Source organism: Ochotona princeps, chromosome 2 (genome assembly GCF_030435755.1).
Source record: "Ochotona princeps isolate mOchPri1 chromosome 2, mOchPri1.hap1, whole genome shotgun sequence".
NCBI lineage: Eukaryota > Metazoa > Chordata > Mammalia > Lagomorpha > Ochotonidae > Ochotona > Ochotona princeps.
In genome coordinates, this window is record NC_080833.1 from 28,307,628 (window position 1) to 28,328,941 (window position 21,314).

The 21,314-nt window shown below is 55.8% G+C and overlaps 2 protein-coding genes across 2 annotated transcripts in view; one reads left to right on the forward strand and one right to left on the reverse strand.

Moving 5' to 3' along the window:
* ZC3H12A (zinc finger CCCH-type containing 12A) overlaps positions 1 to 21,314 on the forward strand; it is a 251,865-nt gene that overhangs the window by 202,992 nt on the left and 27,559 nt on the right. The gene's annotated exons all lie outside the window — the stretch shown is intronic.
* Positions 3,558 to 21,314, reverse strand: part of EPHA10 (EPH receptor A10) — a 44,705-nt gene continuing 26,948 nt past the window's right edge. Inside the window, exons 6-17 of the mRNA XM_004591697.3 lie at positions 19,510 to 19,643; positions 17,126 to 17,297; positions 13,051 to 13,159; positions 8,570 to 8,631; positions 8,325 to 8,450; positions 7,514 to 7,699; positions 7,086 to 7,147; positions 6,713 to 6,916; positions 6,306 to 6,455; positions 5,900 to 6,093; positions 4,650 to 4,805; positions 3,558 to 4,492 (exon numbers count right to left, since the gene is read on the reverse strand). Of these exons, the coding sequence (XP_004591754.3) occupies positions 4,378 to 4,492; positions 4,650 to 4,805; positions 5,900 to 6,093; positions 6,306 to 6,455; positions 6,713 to 6,916; positions 7,086 to 7,147; positions 7,514 to 7,699; positions 8,325 to 8,450; positions 8,570 to 8,631; positions 13,051 to 13,159; positions 17,126 to 17,297; positions 19,510 to 19,643 (1,670 nt within the window). The 3' untranslated portion in view covers positions 3,558 to 4,377. The remainder of the gene's footprint in view (positions 4,493 to 4,649; positions 4,806 to 5,899; positions 6,094 to 6,305; positions 6,456 to 6,712; positions 6,917 to 7,085; positions 7,148 to 7,513; positions 7,700 to 8,324; positions 8,451 to 8,569; positions 8,632 to 13,050; positions 13,160 to 17,125; positions 17,298 to 19,509; positions 19,644 to 21,314) is intronic.

A 21,314-nucleotide genomic window follows, 5' to 3' on the forward strand; every position in this document is an offset into this window, starting at 1 on the left:
TCCTGGCTCCTGGCTTCAAATTGGCTCAGCACTGGCTGCTGTGTGACCACTTGGGGATGAGTCAGCGGGTGGAAGAGCTTTTTGTCTCTCCTCCTCTCTGTACTTTTTACTTTCCAATAAAAATAAATAAATCTTTAAAAAAAAGTACTGATTGATGACATAGGCCCACAGTCAGCTGGGGTTGAGGAGCAGCTTGTTAGCCTGACAATCCGCTTCTGGTTCAAAGCCATCCGTATTCGATTTTGATATTACCTAGCTCATGCCTGTGGGCAGCTGAGTGTGGACCATCCTCTGCAGCCATAAAGTAAAAGCCAGGCTGCTGTGGGCGGGGACCCCTGAGGCAGTGCCAAAAACCTCCAGCACTCCAGGGAAGTCTGTTCACTGTTTGCCCCAATACTTCCTGATGGGGCCTGCAGTGTCTAAAATGGCTCACAGGACAAGCCGGTTGATGTGTGTGGGGTGGGGTGGGATGTGAGACAGCCAGGCACTCTCCTAGGCAGTGTTCCTCAGCGCATCAGACGTAAAAGTCCATTGCCACCGAGGCTGTTGAACTTACATACCCACATCCCCACTCGTGAAACATGCCACGGTCATTGCTCACAGCTGAAGTTGAGCATGGGGTGGGGTGAAGACTTGTGCACTGTGGAGAAGGGTCAGTGAGGATTGGAGGTGCAGCTGTTTTGTTTTTTCTCTGTAGTCTGTCCCATCATCACCTGTCCTTGGTTTTCACTTTATTAACTATCCCCACCCACCCAGGCAAAATGATCTTGGCTTTCCAAGATCATGTGTCACAGCCCAGAGCAGTCGAGTTCAGTTCCTGAGCTTACATTGCACATCCACCTGCGAGTGTCAGCCCTAACAGTAGCAGGCACCTGCTGGGTGTGGGCTCCATGCGAACCTTCCCTGCCAGTGTCCCAGGGCAGACTTGGGCACAGCTGTGCTCCTCGTACCTCCACCCCACTCATTCATTCCTCCCTGAGGGAACAGGTGGGGACACAAGGAAGAACCTGCTGGAGTTGGTGGCATCTGACTTCGACGGATCTGCCCGCCTTACTGAAGGTGCCCCTGCTCTGCTCCCATCATGCAAAAGCTGAGCGGGCAGCTCTGCCCTGCCCACAAGGCCTGGAGCCATCCAGCTCATCCGCCAACCGGTGGGTCTAGCCCAGGGGAGTGATGGGAAACCTACTTTGTCCACGAGGCCCTGTGCTGTATCTAATGAAGATGTACATCGTAGAGATTCTTACAGGTGAAGTCTGGGTACATCTTCAAGCTGCATGGTGTAGCATACTGTAACGAGCTGTGGGGTTGCTTTCTTGGTCACACGTGTTAACCAGAGTCATGGAAAGCACCATTCTCCAGCCTGCCGAGAGGTGGGTTTTGATCCCCGTCTGTCCCAGTGAGCTGGTGCTCAGCTGGCTCTCAGGGAAGGAAAGTCATGCTGGGGATGCCACTTCCCTGTCCGTGGAGCCTGTGGGTGAGGACAGCCAGGCTAGGAGAGAAGTGCTAGTCCTAGCCAGCCAATCAAGAAAAGCAGAGAGAGTGCGTGTGTGTGTGTCAGTGCCTGTGTGCCACAGCTGCAGGCAATCCTTGGCCCACAGCCTACTCTTCCTCCCCGCACCACACTTCCCCAGTGACTCCCAACCCCACCCCCTGTTCCTCTCATCTGCCTTTGCTCCCCAACAATTACGGGTTGAACTATGTGCCCATTCCCTCAAATTCCTATATTGAAATTCTAAGCCCCAGCAAATCAGAAAGTGACTATATATGGGGATCTGATTAAGTGAGGCTGACCACGGGATGTAATAAAAGGAGACATTTGGACAAGGAGGTGTGGGACGGCACTAAGAGAAGACAGCACACGCAAGCCATGCCTGGAGCAGACCCTTCCCTCCCAGCTCTAAGAACCATGAGACAATGGATTCCTTCTGGTCACAGCATCCAGCTGCGGGATCTATGTCCAATGACCCCAGTCGACTAACATCATTAGGGGCAATATCCACCTGCTGTCCTCTTCCTGCCAAGTTGTCAGACCTGAACACCGAAACAAGCTCGCTTTCCTGCTGCAATGCCCGATTCCCTTCCGGCTTCTCTCACGTTGTCTCCAGCCCTCCTTCACCCAGGTGCCTCTGGATGCTAATGCTGGGGTGTCTCCAGGGCTCCCTTCTCCCCAACATGCTCCCCAGGTCACCCGCTTGCCACCATGACCCCACAGCTCTATGCTGAATCCACATCTGTGCACCGGGTTCCACACCCTGAGGCCCTGCCCACCTCCCCTGTCCCTGCCTGCACACCCCACAGCATCTCCAGCGTGTGCCCCCACCTCCCGTGAAGGAAGGGGCGCCCACACCCTCTCACACAAGCCACTGAGTAATGAAACACTGTCACCCTAGAGGCGGCAACCTCACAGGCAAGGTTTATTACTTTGTCCTGCACACGAAACCCAAGAAATATAAAAACATCTTCGGGATTAGTTCAAGGAACCATGCCCCACAGCAGCCCCTTCCCTCCCTTGGGTGGGTTCAGACCGGGGTGATAGGTGGGGGTGGCAGGCCACCTCCCTCTGCCTGCTGAAGGAGTTCCATATAAAAATAGATCTATAGAAGGCTGCCCGAGAGCCATCACCCTGCACTGGCACCTGGGTGGGGCGAGGCCTGGGGCCCTTCAGGATGCTGGGACCTCACGCCTCAGTGGAGGGGAGATCTACCCTGGACGCCGAAGTCTTGCCAACACAGCTGGGCCCTCCCCGCAGCAGCCGGGGTGGGGGGGTGGGCTCTGATCTTAAGGAAACCGCTGATGTGGCTGGAGTAAGGTGGGGTGGGCGAGAGAGCGAAGGAAGCTTTGTCCACACCTCTGTCTCCTGGGTGCTGGGCCAGGGTCCCTCGGAGGGAGTAGGCAAAACAAGACCTGCAGGGCACGTGGCGGGAGCCCACACCCTCTTCCCCGCAGCCCCGCTACAAGTGGAGCCAGGACCCTCCAAGTCTCTCAGGGACCTGGGGCGGGTGCTCAGGGGAGAATTGGGGAGCTGCTGCTGAGGCGAGGGCAAGGGGAGGCAAAGGCACTGCTCTGAGTCACCGGCCCCTCCACGGAGTGCTCCCCTGGGGTGCACCGCCTCTCCCAGTCCCCTGCTGGTCCTGCCACGAGCATGAGCTGAGCCTGCCCACTGGTCTGGTCCTCACCTGCCATCTCAGGGGGATCCCTGCACCCCTCTCCCAACATGTACCAACAGAGGGTGCCCCTGTTACTTCCTGGCCCTAAGCTCACCTCTTAGGGCACGCCCTCTGCCTCCTGCACCCCATCCTCCTCCCCAGCCTGCCCCACACCACCCCCATGCACAGCCAGACTGGAACAGGGTGACCCACGCCAACTTAGGCTCTGAAGCCTGTCTAGTTCCAGCAGCCTCTTGCTGCCCCCATCACAGCCCTGCCTCCCTGGTCACCACTGCTGCCAGGAGGGCCACCTGGATAAGGAGCTTTGTAGTCAGAGCCAAGGATGTCAGAGGGAGGAGGTACTCCTGGGAAGGCTGGAGCTTTTCACCTCAAGGAACTGGTGCCACTGGGCATGCCTGCTACTCTGCCCAGAGCCATCCTCATCCCCAATCTGGGTTCTGACCCCAGCTCTGGCCAGCTCGGGGCCTCAGTTTTTCCATCTGTACAATGGAAATTAATTAAGCCTGTGAGAGACAGAGGCCCATCTCTGAGATTCTCTGTCCACTCCCAGGCTAGACAGCAGAGCTCTGGGGGAACACCAGGAAGCTGCCAGCCATGCCCCAGCCACTGAGTTAACAAAAGGAATGCAAATGGAGGGAGGGGTCCTTGTGAGGCCTGAGGGAAGCACCAGGACATTGCACGGCCTGGACAGGCCCCTGGCCCTCACCCTGAACTGTCAGCCCAAAGACAGGGAAGCAGTTGGCTCCTGGGTCCCCAACCCTTGGCATGCAGCCCCAGAGCTCAGTGCCAGCCTTGCCTGTGCAGACAGGTCCCAGCCAAGTCCCAGGGAGCTAAGGACATTATCTCTTCTGGCCAGGCGTCTCTCCCTGGGCTGCCTTGGTGGCCTGTGCTGTCAGACTGGCTATTGTGTGGGTAGAAAAAGGGGCCCCACACTGGAGCAGGTCCTGGACCCCAGCAAGTGTGAAAGACAGAAGGGGCAGGTACAAGGCACGGCAGCTTGATCTCTGCCACCTCCCCTGCATCCTGGCCCCATCCCATCTTACCTCCCCAGAGAGCTGAACCTCTCTGCCAGGAGTACTAGGTCAGTCAGGACATCCCAAGCGGAAATGAGAGAAGGCAGTGAAATGGACGATGCTGTGACTCCAGACCAGCCCTGGATCCAAGAGGAGGGTGCTCCCTCCCACCCTGGCAGGGTACAGCACCAGAGTCCTCACACCTGCACCCCCTGGCCCTGTAGCTGTAGGACTCGCGCCCGCAGGGCCCCAATTCCGCTGAGGAGGGCCTCTCTATGTTCTGCCGAAGAGATGCCCAGGCTGGTCAGGTCCCTGGAACAGACGGAGAAGCACAGGTCAGGCCCTCCCACAAGGCCCTCACCTTCCGTGAACCCAGAACCAGGACAGGTTGGGGGACTCACTATCTGGGCAGAAGCAGGACCCTTCGATTCCCCACACCCCAGCCTTGACCCCGGTCCCTCCGACTCACTGCGCAGTCATCTCGGCCACGGCCTCCAGGGTCCCATAACCAGCAGCTGCAAAGCTGTCCTTGTAGCGACACAAATCCAGGGCCTCCAGCCACGCACCCACGGAGCAGAAGGAGGGGAAGGTGGAGAAGGCACGGTCGGCCAGGGGCGTGGGAGGCCTGGGGGTGTGATGGGCTGCGGTCAGTCCGTGGCTGAGGTCTGCTGCATCTGGGAGTGGGGAGGGGGCCGGCTGGGAAAGGGTAGGGCAGGGATGGACCAGTCTCTTGAGCAGGCCTGCACGTTCCCAGAGGGGTGGGGCCGCAGGATAGCCAGGCAGGTGGCAAGCTGAGTCAGTGAAAGGCACAGGAGTACCGGGGCCAGTTGGAGAGTGGACACACCTGGGATAAGCTGGGGGCCTGAGAAGCGAGCTATAGTTGCGGCAAGTAGTCATTTCACCTCTCTGTTGGAACTCGAGTTCCAACCAAGGATCAGGAGCTAATGTGTTGGGACTCCTGCCACATCTTTTCTCCCAGGCAGCTTTCCTGGCGCTGGGACCAGAGCAAAGGTGACAGAGCACACGAGAAGTGAGAGGGAGGTGAGTGCGGCAAGGGGTACCTGGATGGGCAGTGGCACTTTGTCGCTGCTGCCCAGCAGCGGCGACACTAAAAATGCCAAGGCATACTCTTGGGGGTCCGGGAAAAGCTGGCAACCGGACCCTTCACTGCCAAAAGAGGCTGCATTTAAAACTTTCTCTCTGCTGCTCCTGTACCCATTGGTCTAAGCTTTCCTCTCTGCTTCTTCCGCCAACCTTCCTTCCATTTTCCACCACCCTTCTTCCCACATTTCTTCCCATACTCTCTGCTTCATTCCCCAGTCTTTCTCCTCGTCGCCCCCCAGTCTTTCTCTGTTGTCCTCGTCTGTTCCGTCTGTTCCGTCCGTCCCTGTCCAGCTTTTACCAGCTACTTTTATATCGTTCTCCACCAATCACTTCTCCCCGTGGGTCCACTTGGCACTACGTGATAGGCCAGTAATCACAGCGAGAGCATTAGCCTATCCCTGTGACTTCCTGTTTACCTGCTGATGAGACCAACTCCGCCTCCTGGCCCTGGGCCAGTCGCCATCTTGTAACGGCCCCTCCCAGTCCCAGGAGCGGCTTTAGCACCCCGCACCCTACAGCACTTGGACGGGTGAGGTGGTGAGGTGGGGGAACAGGAGCGTCACTGCACCTACAACACCATCTAGTATGCCAGGCTGGGGAGAGAGGGGAAGGTACCTGGGGCAGGGGACCACGGCACTCTTCGGGGGCTCTGGGTCCTGCCCCATCCTGCTCAGGAGGCTGTGGATCTGGGAGAACCTGGGCCGCTCACCAGGGTCCTTCTGCCAGCAGTCGAGCATCAGGCGGTGCAGTGCCGAGGGGCAGTTCCTGGGGGGTGGCAGCCGGAAACCATCCTCCACGGCCTTGATCACCTGGACCACAGGCAAGGAGCAGACCGGAAGCTTCGGGTCTCCCCAACATGTGTGCACATGTGTGCGCAAGCACGCACACACACACACACACACATTCCAAAGAGGATACAGGGAGACAGGGAGTGGTCAGGAGGGACCAGAAACAGGCCAAGAGGTGGGGCATGGGACTAGGAGGGTCAGAAGGCAAGAATTGAAGCCGTAGGAAAACTCACGTCTTGCCCAGACATGTCCCAGTAGGGCCGCTCCCCGAAGGCCATCACCTCCCACATGACGACCCCAAAGCTCCACACATCGCTGGCAGAGCTGAAGTGGCCAAACTGGAGCGTCTCGGGGGCGGCCCAGAGAGCCGGGCTCCGGCCACTCTGTGTGGGGCAGGGCGGGAGGCAGGGTTCACTCATCCTCGCAGCACCCTCCGTGGATCTGGGAGAACTTGGGTTCCCAACCCCATTCCCAGCTTCTGCCCCAGGAAAGGACACACAAGCCAGTTTCAGGGGGATGCCCACTCTGGCACCAGCTGTGTAGGGGATGGGGCAGGGTCTCTGGCAGCAGGGATTGGGGGGAGGGGAGCTTGGTGGGCACAGGAGGGGCAAAGAGGGTTTGGTAGCAAAGGCATCCTCACCATGGTGGTGTACACAGCCTCGGCTCGGTCCCGGGGCCCCCTCCCAAAGCCGGAGATCTTACACACGAGGCCTGGGCTGACCAGCACACGGCGGGCCGCCAGGCCCCGGTGAACGTAGCCCATCTCCGACAGGTACTTCATGGCAGACGCCAGCCCGGGCAGAAACCCCAGCAGCTGCCCAGCCGCCAGCTGCCCCTCGTGCTGCTGCAGGGGGGAGGAGAAGATGGAGGCTCTGGGGAAGTGCTGAGCCATCTCCTGACCGCAGTGTAGCCTGCACCAACCAGGCCAGCCTTGCTGTGGGAAGGACAGCATTCCCAAGCCCCTCCAAGAGTCACAAGAGGGACCGTCAGCACCCAGGGCCCAGGCCACTCACCCTCAGGAAGTCATCCAGGGCCCCATGGCTCATGTACTCGGTGACAATCATCAAAGGGCTTCCTGTGCCCAGGACAGGGACAAGCAGGGGATAAGTCACCTGCCCGCCCTAAACAAACATGCATTCCCCTTCCAGAGGCCCCCAATTCAGCCAAGAGAGGCAGAACCAAAGCTGTGCTCCCCAGATCTGCCACCCTTCTGCCCAGCCCTCACCCCTTGGGCCAAGGCACAAAAGCAGAAACCTCTGGCAGCTGTGGAGTGGATACAGGCAAAGATGGGGAGCTGTACCCCCGGGCAAAGTGACCCCCAAAGTATCACGAAGAGTCAGAAAGGCCACTCAGGATCAGAGAGGTTGCCCCAGGGGTGGAGTTCAGATGGAGCCCCTCCCCACCCACCAGCCCCCCACCAGGGGCAAAGCGCTGGGCCTACCCCGGGTGACGACGCCCTCGAGCCGCACGATGTGGCTGTGGTCAAACTGGCCCAGCGTGAGGGCCTCGGCCAGGAAGCTGAGCCTCTGCGAGTCTGGGCACCCTTCCCTGAGCATGTGCACGGCCACGGGCAGTGCCTGGCGGCCAGGCAGCTGCAGGCAGCCGCAGCACAGCTCCCCGAAGCGCCCTGTTGGGAAGACAGCTCCTCAGACGCCTGCTGCAGGCTGAGTGTGGGCACTCAGGACAGTAGCCATTTCCAGCCTGGACATGGAGTGGGAATCCTGCTAAACCCAAGGACCCGCAGGCCGTGCGGACCTGGGCTCTCTCTGTAAAAAAGAACAGGTCTTTCCTGTCCGTCTCTCGGGCTGCCAAGCCTCAGAGTGAGGATCTTGCTTGTGCACCAGCGCATCAAAGGCCACTAGACTCCAAGTGACTACAGTGTGGTGGGGGACCATGACAGCTACCCTTCCCAGCATCCGTCCACACGCCCCTGGTCAGCGCAGAGCCAGGGTCCCCTGCTTGCAAAGGCCCCTCCCTACTGTCCCCATGAAGCTGCCAGAGACCAACCCTGAAAACTCCTTGGGGACCAGGAGAGGGGAGGAAGATGGGACCACACATCCCCCCCACACCCCTTCTCTGGCATCTGGGCAAGGTGAGGGTTTCTGGGTGGAAACCGGGCTTCCAGGCATGAGGCAGCCAAGTGGGTTGAGGTGGGTCCACAGGACAGCAGGGTGGAAGCATAGTGGAAGCACACGGGGCTTTGAGAACAGTCAGGTAGGGCCAGGCTCGGGAATGGGCGAGGCCCCTCTCACCTGTTCCCAGACTCCGCTCCAACGTGACACTTTTCGCATCCAGCTCCTTGGCAAACAGATGCACAGCCTGCAGCGGGTCCCCGCAGCTCTGGGGATCCAGGAACGTGCGGCGCGTGGGGACTTTGACTGGGAAGGCAGGGAGAGAGAGACAGCCTGAGGAATGGAACTTCAGTCGTTGGTGAAGAGTGGTTAAGGTTGCGGTAGCAAAGGGACCGCTGCGCCCCAGCACGGCACAGGCAACTCACAGTGGAAGTACAGTTCCTCCTCATCGTGGGCGTCCGCACCGCCTTTCCCGTAGTTGCAGGGCCTGGGGTGGGAGGTGCAGGGGTTGGGGGAGACAACTTTGCAATGGCTGCCCCTCCCCTACTCTCCAGTTTCACCAGCTCTGGGGGCATGTGCCCCCACAGAGGGGCCTTCTTGCCCTGTAGGTTTTGACAGCCTCCTTGCTATGGCATGGTCCCAGTCCCAACCCATGTGCCCTACCCACATTCCTCTTTGTATTGCTTCCTGATACACTGGAGATACCTGCAGCCCCCCAAACGCGGGAGAGCCTAGCCCTGACCTTAAGCCCAGAGCTGCCTTCCGTCAGCCTGCAGCAGATGAAAGAGCAGATCAGAGAGACCCAGGCTCCCTGGGGGCCCCTCAGCCCAGGCATGGGAGAAGCAAGGCAGCCACGGTCAACAAAGACCCAGATTGGCACCTAAGGCCACTGCAGCTGGCAAGGCCTTGCTGGGAGCACAGGAGAACCCCCTGGGGGCCGGGCAGTGCTGGGTGGGTCCTGATTTGTGCTTCAAATCTGAAGATCCTGCTGTCCCCTCAATAGGAAGCCACAGTGGCTTGAGCATTTGGGTGGTCACGGATAGGGCCAAGGAGAGGGGACTTGAGCGGCCGCGAAGGACAGGGCTATGAGGCTTGGAGATTTTTGGAGGACCCTGCACGGCAGAGTACAAGGGGTGCCATCTAGTAAGATGGAGTGCAATAGGAGAGGGTTGGCAGGGAGAGTCACCGTCAGAGTGTGAAGCTGTGGGGCCCAAGCGGCAAACAGGAAGAGCTAATGAGCTTGGAGTACAGGATGTGCTGTGGGTTGTGTGCGTCTGGGTGTGGATGCTGATGGGTACATGTGGTTGTGGGAGTTTGGGTGTGGATGGGATATGGCTGTGAGTGTACCTGTGGTGTAAGAGGGTGTGGCTGTGTGTGCACAGGAGGTTATATGTGATGTGTGTGTGGGGCATGGATGTGTCTGTGAAAGGTGTGGGGGTAGGTGGCTGTATGTGTAATACCAGTGTGGGGTATGTGTCAGGGGGTGTGTGAGAGGGAGGCATGCATGTAGTGTGGCTGTGTGAGGAATGTATGTGTGTGATGTGGGTGCGCCTGGGGACTGTGTGTGATGTGGGTGTGCATGGGGATGCGTGTGTGCGTGGTGTGGGTGCTGGGGAGATATGCATAGGGCACCGGCTGTGTGGGAACGTGGGCGTATGTGGTGTGGCTGTTTGGTGGGTACACATGGGGATATATGTGCATGGGAGAATGTGTGTGGACTGTATGGCATGTGTGTGTGCATGGGGAATGTGTGTTTGTGTGGTGTGACTGTGTGCTATGGGTGTGCATGGGGAATGTGTGTGTGATATGGCTCTGTGTGTGTGCTGAATGTGTGTGTATGCAGTATGGCTGTGTGTGTGTGTGTGTGTGTGTGTGTGTGCTCATGGGGATGTGTATGTGTGTGGAGCCTAGAAGGGAGATCTCCTCTGAGGATACCAGCGGGGGCCCAGGGCACAGTTGCAAGATGGCTCCACTAGAGAGGCTGGGTGGAAGAGAAGGAAGCCACAGGGTGACCGCAAAAGAACCTCCAGGGACGTAGGAGAAGAACTGGGGGCTGGCTGTGCCCTGGCAACAAGGGACAAGGAAGTGCGCAGGAATGGGTGGGGGCGGGGCTCCATGAAGGTTAGAGGGAGGCCAAAGGGGCAGCTGGCAAAACAGAGAAGCTGGCATCTGGGCAGTGGAGGGAAGGGTAGCCCCCGCACTGCGTCGCCTCCCAGCTTCCCCACTCCATGGCGGGGGCACTCCGGGGCTCGGCTTTCTAACAAAATCAGGATAAAGTCAGCCTCCTGTTCCTAATCCCCACGACACGCTGGCAATCTTGTGGCGGAAGAAGGGGACCTTAAGAGCAGTATTGGTTCCTAAGGCAGCAACAGGGGTGGGGCTCGGGCCTTGGGTCCCGGCATGGGGAGGGCACCCCCCTGGGACAAGCAGGAAGAAGATGGGGGAGAGGCCGGTGAGCTTGCTTGTCAATCTGGTGTGGAGAAGACGAGGGACCAATGATGAAGCTGGAAAGCAGGTGCAAAGGATGCAGGATGCCATGAAGACGGCCGGGTTAGGTGTGGGCGGGTGGGACAATCCGGAGGGAGACTCCAACAGGAGAGGCGGACCGAAGAGAAGTCCTTAGAGATGAAGAAGACAAAGAACAAGGAGACCAGAGGTGGGAAGACTGCCCAGTGGCCACTGGAATCAACTGGGTGATGTCAGAACTCCTGTGATACAGGGGGAGACTTCCAGAAAGAAGGGTGCAGATGAAGGGGCAGGGCTGAGCAGAGAGGGGAACATCAGAAGGTGCATGGTTAAGAGAAACGCACAGGGGCAGACACTGTGGCATTACATACTAAGCCGCCACATGTAACACCAAATCCTTTATGGGAGCACTGGTTCTAGTCCTGGATGCTCCATTTCCTGTCTGACTCCCTGCTGAGTGCCTGGGAAGGCGGCAGATGGTGGCCTAAGTCCTGAAGTTCCTGATTCCTGCTTCAGCCTGGCTGCTGTAGGCATTTGGGCAATGGAAGATGTTTCTCTGTGTCATTTTATTTCTCAAATAAATAAGTAAATCCAATTATTTTGAGAGAGAGATGAGAAGCAAAGGTTTCTACTAGCCCACACCATCTCACAGAAGTGAGAAGCACCAGGATGGGCAGCAGAGGGGATGAATCGGGGTGAGGGGACAATGGCCCAGCACAGGTGCAGGGACATGCAGAGGGGCCGGTAGACAGTCTGTGAAGGTGGAAGCTGTGTGCTGCAGGAGTCAGCCTGGCTAACCCCCAGGCCCTGGGGGTGCTCCCCTCCAAAATGCAGCTTGACAGCGAGCAAGGCAGGAGGCCCCTGCCCTCTCCTTCTGCCTACTCCTCTGTCCCTGTCCAAAATACTCCTTTCTCACATCCCTCCCTTTCTTCCGCCTGCCCCCACTCATATCCAGAACCAGACATTCTAGCATCTGTCCGGTCCTGAATTAACCTACTTAAGGTCCTGTGGTTTAATGCTAAGGGAAATGAGCCAATCCCAAAAGGTTAAATACCACATGTTTGCCTTAATTTAAGATGATATGATGTTATGTATAACATGTTATGTTTTGAATGTTATATGTTGTGTATAAACTAAAATTGAAGTATAGGTGAGGTGGTCACAGAAGGTGGCTGGGATCCCGCATTTACTTTTAACATATTGGTTACTCATTACTATGTCAATTAATTCCATAATGATGTAAATTTTTGCTGATGGTATGTTGGAGCTTTCAATTGACTGGGATGATACTCTGCTGGCTCTGTCATCAGACCAGAGAGGGTATACCTAAGAAGCCGTTGAACTTGACGGGACAATAAGATGCTGGACTCTATGTTTGGTATACGCTTGCAATGGGGAAATCTCAACTGAACTTGAGCTGTGGTTATGCAACAAGGTGGAGGAATCCACCATGGTGGGAGGGTTTGGGGAGGGGTGGGGAGAACCCAAGTATCTATGTAACTGTGTCACATAATACAATGTAATTACTGAAGTTAAATAATAAATAATTAAAAAAAAATAATAATAAGGTCCTATGGTCTGCAAGAAGGCATTCCTTTCCCCACCCCATCCGTCCCGCCTTCCTGCCCCTCCTGGCCCCAGACTGGCAAGACCATGACCTGGGTCACCCTCAGAACAGGGAACCAGTGCCATACAAATGCTCAGGATGCCTGCAGCCCAGTCACTTCCAGGAGGCAGGATGTTCTGGGATACAGGTCCTCCACCCGCTTGTCCCATCCAGCCTGACTCCTGCAACCTTCCCACCTCTCCCCTTCCCCATCACAAGTGCCTTTGCATCAGAGGCCTCCCTCTGCTGTGAGCAAAAGGCCTGGAACCTTCTCTCACCCAGACTTATCTGGATGCAAGTTCCTTCCTCCCAATCTCTCTCTGCCTTCTCTCCCACAAACTGCTTTCTGCTGTAGCGGGAGGTTCTGCCTTATGAATTTCCTTCCCTGTCCAACACACACACACACACACACACACACACACACACACACACACACACAGCCTTTCTTCTCTTCGCCTGTGTTGAAAGGCCTCAAGATCCCCTAGGGGCAGGGGATGGGCGCCTCAGAACTCCTCGGGAGAATCCTAATCGCAACCAAGCAGCTGGGGCTTGATTCCTGCCTGGGTGATGCCTTGTGACATTTAATGAGTTAAGGAGCTAAATCCCTTTTATCCCAGAGTGGCTGAGCCAGCTGCAGTGCTGGCTGCCGCAGGAGCAGCGAGGGGGCGGTGCCCATATCCAATGCAGCAGTGTGCTTGACATGTGCAAAGCAGCTTCATGTGTGAACAGGTGTAGACACTGGTGCCTGTGAGTCCATGTTAAGGTACACACACACACACACACACACACACACACCGAGCAGTGCCCAACCCCAGGCTGGGACCAGCCACCTACCTCCTCCAGATGGCCAGCACGCTCATCACGGAGCCCAGCACAAGCAGGGCTGAGATGGTCACCACAGTGACAACAACTGCAGGGCTCTGGTCCCTGGGCTCTGATGCAACTGCAGAGGGGGAACATCAGGAAGTTGAGGTCGGTAGAGAGCACTGTCCTCATGCCATAACAGGATTCCCTCAGCACCCCTGTGCCCACCACTGTACCCACCACTGTCCCACTGGTGACAGTGCACTGGGAATCCCAAATGCTTCCTCTCCTCCCAGGGTGGGAGGCTCCTTCCCTGTAGCCTGGTTCTGAGAGGAGCAGGGCTGTAGGCAGGCAAGGCCAGGCCTCTTCCATGAGTGAGCAGGGCTTAGAGGGGCTCCACAGAGGGTGTCTGGCTCCTCTACCCACACTCACAGGAGCTAACACTAGGTGAGTTAACTAACACTTCACCTACTTAGGACACTACTCCATGCACTTTACCATGGCAACAACACTAAGATGTGCCCGTCTCCATTTTACGGCTGAGACAGGAAGGATTTAGGTGAATTTGCCCAAGGTCATACAGTTAATAAGTGGTGAACCCCTAAGCCTCGAACCTGATTCCAAAAGCCTCAGCTTTGAACTATTTCCACCCCCCCAAAGAGCCCCCCTGACCCAGGCCCCTCAGCCCATCCACTGGTCCATCCATCCCTGCCCTGCAGGAGTGCACAGAGCAGGAAGCAGGAGAAGCAAAACATCCTGGAAAAAGAAGCAGAGCTGGGCAGAAGCACAGTAACTGCTTCCCAAAGCCAGCGAGGTGTCACGGAAGACAACCATTCAACCGCACCTGCAGATTGAAGAGGCTTCTGAGGATGCCTAGATGCACCTGCTGTGTTGGAAAGTGGCAGGTCGCCCCGTGTGGCTGTGGAGCAGACTACAATGAGGCAGCGAGTGAGTGATGAGGGGTGACACTGGGTGGGTGTGGGGGGATGGGAAGGATGGCAGGTATTGGGGAGACAAAACCTGGAGCGCTGGGAATGCCAAGCTCAGGAGGATGAACTTCACCGTGAGGGCTGTCCTGCCCAAGGAGGAAAGCAATGAAGGCATCTGCCTCATGGGAAGTGCAGAAGGAGGGCAGGGGCCTGAGAGAGGTGGAGGGTCACAGCAAAGACCAAGGATGGCGACAACACAGAGCTGACCTCTGTGCTGGAAAACTGCACCTGTGCAGGCAGCCTCAGCATGTGAGGTGTGAGGAACAGGAGAAGAAAGGCCCCAGGCTGCAGCCCAGCAGGGCAGGTGCAGGCGAGAACAATCCATGACTGGATAGAGACAGACCTGGTCCAAGAACTGGAGGAGCGAGAAGGCAGAGCATCACAGAGTCGGTGTTCAAGGCCAACAAAGCTAGGGCCCAAGGGGGACTTCAGAGCCCCAGGTGTGCAATGTGTGCAACAGAGTTTCCACATGCACAGACAGGGAGGAGGAGGAGACAAGGTCAGCTTGGGACCCCACTTCCTGGCATTCCTTCCCCAGACCCCCCAGGCTGGCTCTAGTGGGCTCATTCACATCTGGTGATTCAAACTTGGCTAAATTGATGGGATGTGTCTTCATGATCAAGTTACAGGTCACGGTAGCTTCTGCCTTGGGTATCCTCCGGCTTTCCCCACTCCCAAACTGAAAGAATGTAGCTGCTGTATGGATGATTGCTTTGGGCAAGGCCCACGAGGTAGGGGACAGCACGGCTGCAGCCAAGAGCCCAGATGGGGAGGGGGTGCTCTCCCAGTCCATTGCTGAGCTGCCCCCAGTCTCAGAAAACACCATGGCTGTGGCGTGGGGACAGACCGTGAGCCAGCCACACAATCACTCATTCCTGACACACAGAAAACACCAGATAACACAGGCTGGCTGTCGGGGGGGCAGGCAGTCCGCAGGTGGTTAAGACCCTGCTTGGGTGTCAGTATTCCTGGATTGCCACAGTGTGAATCTGCTCTTGGCTTGATCACAGATTTCTGTTAATACATCTCCTCAAGGCACTGCCGTGTGCACAGCATCCTGGGGAACTGGAACTGTGGCACAGTGAGTGACGCTGCTGCTCTAGACTCCCGTGTAGGCACCGGTTCAAGTCCTGGCTGCTCCACTTCCCATCAGGGAAAGCAACAGAGGATGACCCAAGTGCTTGGGCCTCTGCATTCAAGCGGGAGATCCAGAGGAAGTTCCTGGCTCCTGGCTTTGGACTGGCCCCGTTCCAGCCATTGCGGCCATCTGGAGAGTGAACCAACAAATGGAAGATCTCCTCTCCTTTCACATAAATAAATAATCTTTCTAAAAAAAAAAAACACATCCTGGGAGGCCACAGGTGATGGCTTACTCAAGTTCCTGCCATCTGTGTGGGAGATGTGGGTGGAGTTCTCAATTCCTCATTTTCTTCTGGCCCCCCACCCTTGTTATTCTGACCATCTGGGGCGTGAATCAACAGAAGAAGGTATGCCCCCTTCTCTGCTTCTCAAATAAAGTGAAAATAAATTCACAAATAATCAAAAAGATCCTGGAGGCAGCACTGAGGCTCAGTAAGTGAAGCCACCACCTGGGTCTCCAGCATCTCATATCGCAGTGCCAGTTCAAGTCCCAGTCACTCTGCTCGTGGTCCAGCTTCCTGCTAACGTTGCTGGGAAGGCAGCAGGTGATAGCCCAGGTGCCTAGGCACTGCTGTCCGGGCAGGAGGTCAGGACACTGTTTCTGCCTCCTGCCTCTGGCCTGGCTTAGTCTCAGCTGTTGCAGGTATTTGGGGAGTACAACAGCAGATGGAAGATCTCTCTCTCTCTGTCTCTCCCTTTCTCTCTGTTGCTCTGCTTCTGAAGTAAATGAATAAACCTTTCTTTAAAACCCTGACTTGGTGAGAGATGGGGTCACGATTTGCCAAAAAAAAAAGGAAGTGCTCATGGGGTTAGGAGAAACATTATGGACCCCATAGCCAGGGCCACACCTCGCAGGGAGACCAGGGCTGGGCAGTCTCTGATCTAGAGGGACCCCGGAAACAGGAACCCTCGGGCCGGTCTCAGCTCACAGCTCCAGCTCCTGTGCCTGCCGAGCCCTGAGCCCTTGCTCTGTTGACTTCCTCCACCCCAGATCCCTTCCTTCCCCTTTTTCACCACTTCCCCAGCCTACGGGACACAGCTCTAATCTCCTCTCCCCAGCACCTGGCCCAGGTCTGACACAGACGGGGCAATCCCGGCAAGAGGTGCTGTCTTCTTTCCCAGAACTCCAATTCCCTGCACGTTTTATCTCCAGCTCCCTGTGGGCTCAGAGCTCTGCCGATCTTAGATGAGCCTGCTTGTGTGGCAGGTTGGGAAGAAGCATTATCTTGACAGCTGGTGCCAGAATGCCTCGGAGGAGGTGGGGGGTAACTGCCTTTGTTGAGGAAAATACTTTCAGGAGCTGCTCCGATAGAGGTGAGATCTTGAGGGTGGGGTCACCAACAGGAGAGGCAATCAGATGGGGAGCCCAGCGGGCGGGCGCCCAGGGGCAGAGAGAGCGAGCCAACACAATACCACAGACCCCAGAGAGGCTGGAGATGTTTTAAGACCTGGAGAGCGAGTTCAATTTCCGCTTGGTTTTGTTTTTAATGGCAGCTTTGTGGAAGCACAATTCTCACACTGTGTAATTGGCCCACTGTCCTCACTGTGCTTGGTTTAGTGTTGCAGCATGGTCCCTCTCCTTCAGCAAGAGAGCTGTGTCCCAGTTGGAGTCTCTCTCAGAGCAGAGAGCAAGCATTTTGGAGGAAGGAGCCAGCTATGGCTGCAAGAGCGGACCCCAAGGCTGTACCTTCTCCCAAGAGAGCGGCAGTGATTCCAGGGAGAGCCAGGGGTGGCTCCCTAAGACCTGTGGTGGGTCCCGAGAGAGGCAAGGCTGCAGCTGTCTGGAGTTTGCACTTGCCAGCTTCCGCAGGGCAGGGCAATTCCTAGGGGTGGTCAAGCCAGTGTTGGCAGAGTCCACATTCGTTCGCTAAGTGGGCTGCAGAGAAATGTGCTGTAGGCTTCCCCCACTGCTAAGTAATTCTTCTCTATTCATCCCTCCTCCCCCAGGGTCCCGGTCCCTTGCACTTGCCACTCACCTTCCCCAGGGGTCTGCACTTCGATGCTGGGGTTGAAGCTCTGAGCCTCCCAGGAAGGCCCTGGAGAAGCTGCCCGGATCTGAAAGACGTAGCGAGTAGCCGGCTTCAGGTTGGTGACGGTGACCGCGGGCGCCCCTGTCTTCACCGTGGAGTACGCCTGCTCACTCTGACCCTGGAGAGGGATGAGAAGTGGCGTCCAGGCCAGGGCCAGAGCCAACCCTGGGAGGAGGATGGAAGAAAGGAGCAGGGCAGGACAGGAGGAGAAATACCCTGATCTGGGAATGGGCTGGGTAGAGGCCTAGCCCGGGTCATCCTGGGCCATTCCCCAGATTTCTCCCACAGGATCCCACACGTTCCACCTCACACTGAAACTGGAGACAAATGCTAGACTATCCTTGTGGGCCTGAGCCTCCCAGGAAAGAACAGAAAAAGGACCCTGGCCCTGAAGGGCTCGCAGGGATTCCCATTCTCTTGGGACACGACTGTATGTCTTGTCCCGTCTTCACTAACACAGTAACTGACTCAGACAGCAATGGCTACAGTGCTAGGTCTTCTCCTAGGCCCTGAGTCTCCATTTCCCTCTACCTTTGATAGGTGAGGCCAAGGCAGGGGTCAGGCGACCCCTTGTGCAGCTCTTAGGTCCTGCTCTGAACCCCGCATCAAATGGCCCCAGCTTGACCCCCAGTGAATCTGCCAATGGAATGCCCTGGAGATGTTCCTCGAAGAATTCCATCTCTGCCCCCACCCTATCCTGGAGCTTCTCAGACCCCCTGCCACACCCATAGTCCCCAGGGCAGCACGCCCCCCACCTTGCCCTGACTTCAAGCACCCCTGTGGCACTAGTTCTATGGACACAGAGCAGGCTTTGACCCAAGCTGGCGGGTCACACGGTCCCTCCAGGCAGGTCAGCATGGAGACACAGAAGGCAATGGCATGGGACGCATGAGAGCAGGAAGGTTGATAGAAAGCTGGGGAGGAGCAAGGAGCAAGACTGCCAGGCTCCACAGCCGCCACATGCATTCACTGGGCCAGCCCCTCTGCTCTAGGACCCTGGCTGGTATGCAGGCGGAAGCTGAGATGAGAAGCACTCGGCCCCAGGGAGGAGGCTCCTGACATCTGCCCAGACTTGGGAACCTGTCAAACTTCCGGGGGGTGGGTTCCATGAGAGTTTCGGAAGCCGCTCACATACAGCTGAGGTCACATCTTCCTCTTTTCACCCTTTGATTTCTTGGGACATGTGTTGTGTGCGGTGGGTAGGTTGGGTCACTGCTTCGCACAACCAGCATCCCAAATAGTGGTGCCAGTTTGATTCTCTGCTGCTCTGCTTCCAATTCAGCTCCCTGCTAAGGCACCTGGGAAGGCAGCAGAGGGTGCTCCAAGTACCTGGGTCCCTGCCACACATGGGGCAGACCAAGATGGAGATGCGAGCTCCTGGATTTGCCCTAGACCAGCCTTGCTGGTTGCAGCCATTTGAGAGTGAACCAGCAGACAGAAGATCTTTCTATCGCTTCCTCTGTCTATGTCACTCTGCCTTTCAAATAAATAAATAAATATTTCAAAAATAATTCATTTCCCCCAAACACCTGCACCTGGCTGAGGCTGGAGCCAGAAGGTAGAAACTCAATCCAGCTGTCCTCATGGGCGGCAAGCGCCCAGTCATTAAGCAGGGGAGCAGAGCATTTTTTCTGCCAAAGCTCATCAGAATATTTCTAATAGAATTCAGATTGTGCACAATTATCATCTTAAAAATTAGCCTGTTGGTGCCCTGGCTGCTCCAGTTTTGATCCATCTCCCTGCTTATGACTTGGGAAAGCAGTGGAGGATGGCCCAAGTCTTTGGGACTTTATTTTGTAAGCCATAGCTTAGCGGCAATCATGCACTGACGAGGGCTTCTAGGAGCATTACCATTACAAGTATTCCTTGGGGGTCAACCAGCCGTGTGGAGCTTATTCTAGAAACTACTGAATTTATTTCATATTATTGTAGATGGCATTTTACATGCACACCCTTTGCCTATTTGCCATTTGGGAGAGCTGGATGTTAACACTTACCTCCACCCCACCTAGCAATACACCCCACAGTCCCACAGCTTTGTACAATGGGAAACAATGTGGTATTTGTGTTCTTGCTCCAAGGACAAGGGTAACATCCAGCCGCACAATCTGGACCAGCCACCAGAGACAGGCCTTGGTCAACTGTGAGTGAGCAGAAGTGGTGAGAATGCAGACAGCGGGGGCCCTGGGGCAGAATCCAGGAGAGAGAGGAGGAACTGGAGGAACTGGAGTGGAGGGCAGGAGGGGAGACTCGGGGTGGGGTGGGGGAAAGCCCGGAAAGCCAGAGAAGGGCTCTTGCTGGAGGGAGGGCATGGAGAAGATTCCACTCACCTTCTCGTAGTAGCGGATCTCATACTCCGTGTTGTTGGCCCCAGGGCCGCCTGCGGGTATAGGCTCCCGCCAGGACAGTGACACGCTCTGGGGCTCCACGCGGTCCCTGCGGATCTCATCTTCCTCCCAGGGCGCTGAAAGTAGAGAATGCGAGATTCTTCCCCTGGACCCACTGCGCAGGTCAGGGTGCAGCGGGGAGACGGGGAAGGGAACAGGTGTAAACGGCAGGGGCGGGGCATGTGGGACGGGGCGGGGCCGGGGCCTGGTGGGCGGGGCTTGTGCACCTGGTCGGGGTGGCTGAGGGGCGGAGTCTGTGGGAGCCTCCTGACCCTGCACACTGACCCTCTGGGAGTGTCCAGTCCTCCCATGCTGCTGCTACCCTTGCTGTGGTTTGGCTAGGAGGATCAACGCTCCTCACTATCCTCACAACCTGGTCGATGAGCGCATAGGCTCAAAACACTGGAGACAGAAGGGAACCACTCCCCCAACTAAGAAAGGCCATGTATGAAAAGACCTCCAAAAGTGGAGGTCACAAGCCATGTAGAGAAGCTGGAAGGTTCTCCTCTAAGGTAGGGACACTGGTAGGATGGCCACGCTTCTACCCAGGGAGGTCAGGTCGGAAAAAGATGTCAAAGACATTCAGATTGGAAAGGAAGCCACAAATGCATCTCTGCCCCCAGAAGACAGGATCTTATCTCTTAGAAAACCCTAGTGATTCCACACACACACACACACACACACACACACAAGAGTGAGCATTAATAAGTACAGGAAAGTTGCAGAATGCAAAACTAATGCACAACAAAGGTGTGTTTGTTCATTATAAAGAAAACAACAACAATCCCACTTACAACAGCAAGGAAAAGAATAAAAGACTTGGAAACAACCAAAGAGGCGAAACACCTGTACCATGAAGACCGTAAGAGATTGCTGAAAAAAAAATTAAAGAAAACAGAGATGATGGAAAGATACGCTGTGTTCATGGGGTAGGATGCTTAATATTGCTAAATGCCCTTATCGAAAGCACTTTATAAAAGTAAAGCAATTTCTATCACAATCTCAGAGGCATTCCTTGCCGAAATAAACAAAAATTCCTAAAATTTAAATGAACTCTCAAAGCAACAAGAATGGTAACGAAATACAAAGTTGACTTCCCAGCTTCCCAACAGCCACGAGGCTGCAGTCACCGAATCGGGTGGTACAGGGTAGCGAGTCAGAAATCCTACTCACTCGCGCGTGGCCTTCCATGAGGGTCCCAGAGCTACGTGACGGGGAAATGGCAGCCTGTTCTCTAATGGTTCTTGGACAATGGCATGGCCACTTGCAAAAGAATCAAGTTGGAGCCCCTCTTTATGCCACATACAAAAATTGACTCAAAATGACTTTAAAGACCCAAACGCAAGACCTGGAATAGCAAAATTCTTGGAAGAAAATATGGAGGGAATGCTCCATGACATTGGATTTGGCAATGGTTTCTTGAAGGTGACACCAAAAGCACAGGCAACAAAATCAGGAACAGACAAATGGAACCACGCCCAACTTCACTTGAGCAAAGAAAACAATGAACAGATGGAAAGGCAACATACAGGGTGGGAGAAAATATCCACTCACCAAATATTTAAGGAGTTAATACTGCAGTACACAATTTAATAACAATTTAATAACAACAACAAAAAAACAATAACAACAACCCCCACAATTTAATAACAAAAAAAAAAAAAAAAAAAACCAAGCCATTCGATTAAGAAATAAGCAAAGTGGGAGCAGGCATTTGTCTACCTGCCAAGACACCCATGTCTTACACT